This window comes from Mustela erminea, chromosome 1 (assembly GCF_009829155.1).
Source record: "Mustela erminea isolate mMusErm1 chromosome 1, mMusErm1.Pri, whole genome shotgun sequence".
NCBI classification, from domain to species: domain Eukaryota; kingdom Metazoa; phylum Chordata; class Mammalia; order Carnivora; family Mustelidae; genus Mustela; species Mustela erminea.
Window position 1 is genome coordinate 126794006 of NC_045614.1, and position 6979 is coordinate 126800984.

The following is a 6979-nucleotide window of genomic DNA, read 5'->3' on the forward strand; positions in this document are numbered from 1 at the left end:
TAGGCTTATTAAAGTTTAAAAATCAATACTTTAGTTTTCTTCATTCTTCAAATTCATTTTTTTAATATGTACTTTTTTAAATGTACATACAAAAAGTACACAAATCTTTTTTAAGAAGCCTCCATGCCCAGCATGGAGCCCAATATTCGACTTGAACTCACTACTCAGACATCAGGGCCTGTGCTCAGGGCCCAAGCTGAGATCAAGAGTTGGGTGTTTAAACGAATGACCCACTCAGGCACCCCTTGAAAAGTACACAAATCTTAACTGAACAGGTAAACGAGTTACCACAAAGCTAACCCACCCATGTCAGCCATGACCTAGATAAAGATAGTAAATGCCACGTTTCAAGAAGCTCTTCCAAACTTCTTCCAACAAACACCACTCTCTTGCCTTCTAACATCACAAGTAGTTTTGCCTGCTTTTGAATTTTATATAAACTGAATCTTAACAGAATACACTGTCTGACTTCTTTTGAACAACATTAACGGGATTCATTCATGTTTAATGTAGCAACAGTCCATCTTTTATTGCTTTGAAGTATCTGTAATATGCTGGGTAGTAGAGGAGTTTATAGGATTCTGGAATAAGATGGCCTCTCATCAGGCTAAGCAGGGCACAGTCACATGAAAGTAAATCTTGGTAATGAGATTTGTTTGTCCAAGCTAATCTTTGTTCTTCTGTGGTATGGAGGGGACCCAAGAGTTTCTATATTCTCTCAAAGGGAAACTCAGAAGGTAGCTGAGTAGGAAGAAAGCTCATGAATGGGAAAAAAAAAGGGGGGGGGGCTTATTTTGAGCCTGCAGGAAGGTAGCACAGGCGAAACCTGCATCCTGATCTATACTGGCCTGCTTGAGACAGAGCTGCGGAAGTGTGAGAGTTCTCCACATTTCTTGGAACTAAGATGAGGCCAACTCAGTCAAGAACTACCGGGATCTGACCAAGCTAGGAAAAACCTGATCGCATATTTCACAAGCTGTGGCCTCACTGCATCAGAGGCCAGTAGGATGCCCAGAGAATGAAGAACTGAAGACGTTGTCTTCCCTGATAACATTGTATCACGTTAAGTCCCCTTCATATACCTGGACACCAGTTTAAAGAGGAGACGAAGGATAGAAATAAGAGCATTTTCCCAAAAGTTTAAGCATTACCTCAAAATCTTATAAATTGTATCTCCTTTTTATCAAACTAAGTTTTAAACTGGCTCAGACAAAAGTTAATTTTTTCCTGACTTCCCATGGGGTATGAGCTCAAGAGGAAAGAAATTCAAGTTGTCAGAAACTCCACTTCCTCTGCACACCTGAACTGTAGTGAGTAAATCTGCAACCATATAAAGTTTCCTTCCACTTTCAAGATCAGGCTCGAAAATACAGCCTCTGATTACAGTGTTGCAAATCATATTATGCTGATCATTTTAGTGTTTGAGATATGAAAACAAATAATAATGTGCTTTGTATTTTTTACGTATTTGACAAAAAATGATCCTGCACCACACTGCTTTTCAGCTAAATAGTAGTATTCAATGTCTTAACTACTCAAACCATATCCACCTAACTTCTACTCCTGCTATTACTACAACTGCCTTCTCCAAGGGTCATCATGCCCCCATTACCCAACCCAAAGTTGTCTTTGATTTGCATCCTATTTCATTTCTCTGTACTGTATGACCAGTACAAAACACTTGCCTTCTTAAAACTTGCACTACCCTGGTGTTCTTCTACTTTTTAATCTCCTTTTTCATCTTTTGCTCATTTTTTAAAAGGAGGGTCCACACCCAGTGTGGAGCCAAAGCGGGTCTTAAACTTACAACCCTGAGATCAAGGCCTGAACTGAGATCAAAAGTGAGATGCTTAACTGAGCCACCCAGGCACTCCTATCTTTTGCTCGTTCTTTAAATGTATTTCCCCAAAGATTTTTTTAGCTTTTGTTCTTTACCATATCCCAGGGCTGCCTTAATCATTTCTATTGCAGTAATTATTAGCCTTATGCTACAAGATCCGTATCCCTAGCTTTAACCTCTCCTAGATTTGGGGCTCCATTTCCAAGTACTGCTAGACATTTTCACAAGGCTATTGTACCACCAACCAAATTCAGTGCATCTAAAATAAAGTCTTCTCTGCCATAAACCTCTTCCTTATCTTCCCTATCACAGTTAATGGCATCACCACCTTCTTAATCATTAAGGATCAAAACTTAAGGTGTCTCGGGGCACCTGGGTGGCTCAATGGGTTTTAAACCCTCTGCCTTCGGCTCAGGTCATGATCCCAGAGTCCTGGAATCGAGCCCCACATCGGGCTCTCTGCTCCGGGGGGAGCCTGCTTCCTCCACTCTCTCTCTGCCTACCTCTCTGTCTACTTGTGATCTCTGTCTGTCAAATAAACAAATAAAAATGTTAAAACAAAACAAAATTTAAGGCGTCTAAGTCAGGGTTAACCGCAAGGAAAAGAAACAGATTCAAGACTGTCTAAGAAAAGGGGGATTTACTGTGTGGATGTAACAGGAAAAAATCTCTGGCACCCAGGGGATAAGGAAATAAAGCATAAAGCTACGCCAGCTCAAGAATGAGACTGCAAAGCCAGACACCAAGGCCACACCAATCTCTCACAGGCAATCAGTGGCTTGGTTCTGTGAACCTATTTCATTCCCTTGCTTCACTCTATAGATTAGCTTTCTCTGCTTATTCATCATTTCCTTTATATTTCGATTAGCTTCACACTGGTCCAGTTCTAAATTATCTTTTCACTTACACGTATGCCAAAACATAACAGTCACTGAATTTCAGAGCTCAAATTATTGAGAATCTAGCTAGCTCAGTCAGACTTAAGAACTGTTTCTCCCTGGTAAGGTGTTCAATTAAGCTCTGGACATTGATATGGAATCATATATTATAAATGTGGCTGTCTAATCCTCTAATCCCTGCCCTTCAGCAGTCAACTGTGCTTGGGTGTGTGAGATTATAGGAGTTACAAACCTAGTTATTCAATCCTACTCCTTCAGCACAGGTTAAGGACAGAGGACTATTTCATGTAAGATGGTGCAGGCATAACGCTGGATATGTCTTTGACTCCTATCTCCTCCCTGTTTCATACTTTCTTCATTTGGCCTATTTCAGTTAGCTGTGTGCACATTCCTTCCCATCACCATCATCCATCTCTTCTGGTCTGTCTATGCAGGGGAACAATGGTCCTTTTTCTTTCCATTCAACTCTCACTGACTGCTCTGTAGTTCCTTCCTTGTCTTCCCCCATTAACACTTGACATTCTGCCTTGTTTTACTGCCATTATAGTCACGTCTGTCTTTCCCATTTGACTTAAGGGTGGCATTTATCTTATCTTTGTTAGGTTTATGTATCCTGATCTCAATTTTCCAGTATCTGAAATACTGGCCAGACATTTTAATCCAAATAGATGTTCACATCCATGATGTTTACTTTAGTATATTCTTCTTGAAATTAAACACCCTATTTCTAGATCGTTATTATGTCTACCTGATAATCACCAAATTCCTTAAGCAAATATACCAAATCTCTCTTGAATGAATGGAGCAGGGGTCGCAGAGAATCAAAGAGTAACCATATCACTGTCTCAAGAAATTAATGTTCCAGTAACTAAATCTCCATACTGTTCATAAATAATGAGTAAAAATGTAGAATTTACTAGGCGGTATTTCTAGGTAAATTCTAAAGACTCAAAAATCTGAGTATAAGATGGAAATTTCTATCAAGAGCTTCAATTTTAAATGCTTCCCAAAAGAAAACCAAGAAACATTTAGGCTATCAGTTCTCAAAATCTGGTTACATTAAAAGACCCGTGGAGATTTTCTAGCATGTACATCCCAAAGGCCTAAGGAGGGGTGGGGCTTAGCTAGTATTATTTTTAAAATGTTTCTGATATGCATCAAATGTCAGAACAGTTATTCTAGGATAATTTTAAAAAACAAGAACATGTACATTGTCTTTATAAATGTACATTTCAACTACTCTCATTTGTACAATTTCAGCAGAACTGAAACATACAGAAGTAATAAACTTTTACAAGAGAACGGATGGAACCTTTTCTTTAAAAAATTTTTTTCTAAAAGTTGTCTATCAAAATCAATCTATAAAATTAAACATAAAACAAATACCACTTAAAAACAGCAAAAAATCATTTATATATAATCTATGGTTTCTTTTTTAAAATTCTACAGTCTAACAATACAGTAGAAATAATCTAATACATACAAAATTATTTTAGAAAATAATTTCTCAGTAAGATCTTCAACATCCTAAACAGACTTTCAAAAATGTAGTCATATTTAATTAAGAATAGACTTCCACAAACTGTATTGTAACAAATATATTTAAAAATGGGCATAATTAAAATGGTAATTATGAGTGTTAGGATGATACCAGATACAACTGAAATATAACCACATTATGATAAAGAAGAGTATAGCATTATGAGAAGAATGAAAAGACAGGAACCTCAGCCTTTGAGACTTACTATATGTAACTATGGAAGAACACCAAGCCATGTCAATTTAAAATAGAATTATTTTAGCTATGAAGCAGATAACGTGATGAAGAAAAAGCACAATAAATCAACCTTAGCCATTCCAATCCAGTAATATTAAAAATAATAAGTTTGAAGACTAGTCTATGTAAATGCTAACTTCCATCATATTAGTGGAAATTTGGTAACTACTGCTCTCATAAAATTTTGAAATCACTGTAGATTTTGAAATTTTATTCATTAGATGCTTGGATTAATGAAGATGTGAATTAAATATAACCTCTCCATTTCAGCAGACTTCTTAAAGAGGCTGAGTCTTTTAATTTTCTTTAATTTCTTCACATTCCAATAAATTCCTATTGAATTTAAGCCAGAATAGATTAGTTGAACATTTTGTAACTTTGCAAATTGTATTTAAACCAGTATATTAGTACACAAGCATAATTAGATTTCTTCGATAAATTATTAAATACTAAGCTTGATGTCTATTATACAAAGGCAACAGTTCAAAGTCTATTCAGTTAAGTCAGTCCCACTGGTGGCAATCCATTGTGAAAATGCTGACTGTGTTGGGAAATGGTCACAATCTCCACAAGAATTAAGGAGTTTTACTATATCCTCTTCTAGTTGGTTCCTCTGACTAAGATGCCAGAGAAAATACAATTAAAGAAATCAATACCCAAAACCTCACATTAAATTTATTATAGGTGTAATTTAAAGTCAGAAAACAAATAAGCCACAGCTAAAGCAATGGCAGAAATAAGAAATAATGTCACCATGGTGTTTGATCGGCAGTATAGGAATTGACTCTGTGGAACTGATAATTTAATGTCCAAAGATTAGGCAATAAAATAAATCAATTATGTGGGAAAAGTGGAATGGGGAAGACTGGTAGTGAATATGAGAATGATATTCTATTTTCTACATTCAGCAGGAAGGAAAGAGACTACTGTGAAATTATGACAACAGCCAAATGTTATGGTTTAATTTATAAAATTTTAAAACTCAAAACTCACAGAAAACTTAAATATAAAATAGTTAATAAACTGGCTTTCTGGTAACTCAAATGTTTACTTATAATTGAAGCTGGTTTCTTAACTCTCTTTGTAATTATAATGTGTCAATTCAGAGGCCAAGTGATTTAGAGTATGCAGTAAGTTTATATTTAAAAAATTCCTTTTAGAGCTTAGTATTTTAAAAAGATTATAACAGGTGTAAGAGAGGCTTATCAAAAATTTTCAAAACTCAGTATATTTTCCTCATCGCCAGTAATCTAGAAACCTATTAAAACATAACCTGAATCACATTTTTAAACTGTCTTTTAACAAGGTAAAAAAATCAAATGATCTATTCAAAACTCATTTTGCAAAAGTAGTCTAGGATAACTCAGTTATTGAGTCGAAAGTACTGAAGCTTGCTTTTCTCCAGAATACTGAATTCTAAAAGAACAAAAACGTACATACAGTTTTCTAGCTTTTAAGAAAAACACTTTTTAAAATTCATTAGAAAAGTTACCTCCAATGGAATATATTAAATAGCACAAGTCTTTCAGTACCTAAACTCTCTTAAGTAGAAATATGAAAATTTACTTCCCCCCCAGAATTTATGTATTGATCTATGGGGCTTGGTAACTGCAACATTCTTGGCCGGATACTATCCTGGATTTTGCTTAAAATTTTGAGGGGAAAAAAAAACTAAAAAATCCCACAGGTCAAAACTGACTCATATAAATGGAAAGACTCCACTTCAATAAATGAAAGGCAATTTAAAAATGAAAAATAAACATGAATTAAGGCAGCTCTAAAAGAAAATATAACTTACCCATGCAAAATAGTACTACTACAGTATAATTCACTCCTTAACACGCTGTGTTTATAATCTAGACATAAAAGCTAAAAATCCAAACAAGCGTTGCAGTTACGATGCAGCATCAGGTGTTTACTTCAGTGAATGAAAAATAATGGTCACAACTCAAATGAATGGTAATTTAATATGAATATATGCACCTTACCAGAGATGTTTATGTTTACTACCAGAGACGTCTTAGCAATTCCATATTCCTCACAAAGTCAGTATAACTGCTGTAAAAAAATCAACTGTGGTTCTGAATACCCATTCACAGTTGATCTCAACAATGTATCTGATGTAGGAGACTGATTATCTGTGACAGGCAGAAGGATGTGGTGGTCCTCAGTTCCAAGTGGAAGAGATAGTGGTAAAGTCATATCAGAAGGTTTCACATCCAATGTTTCTGATAACGGACTTTTTTGTATAGAATCTTGTTCACTCAAGGGATGATCCTCTATACTAGAATCCAGAACTTTATCTGCACCTAAAATAGAGGGAAACAAATTTAGGCTATCTTTGAAAACAAAACAAAACCCCACAGACTAAATCTGCTTACCATTTCAGAACATTGCATTCCAACCTCCACACCTTTTACTCATGCTGTTTCTCTTACACTGATTCACATTCATCATCTATTC

General features: G+C 35.6%; 1 protein-coding gene across 6 annotated transcripts in view; it reads right to left on the reverse strand.

Annotated features, from left to right (window-relative positions):
* Positions 1–6979, reverse strand: part of MYNN (myoneurin) — a 41049-nt gene that overhangs the window by 19287 nt on the left and 14783 nt on the right. For 2 of the 6 annotated variants that reach the window (XR_004285422.1, XR_004285419.1), the window contains exon 8: positions 6505–6825. Coding sequence is in view for 2 of the 6 variants with exons in the window: in XM_032341614.1 (XP_032197505.1) it covers positions 6563–6825 (263 nt within the window). In the remaining 4 variants the exon portion in view is untranslated. Of the gene's footprint in view, positions 1–4139; positions 4850–6416; positions 6826–6897 lie in introns of those variants that run through there. The other 4 variants (XM_032341614.1, XM_032341598.1, XR_004285423.1 and 1 more) reach the window with 3 other exon arrangements.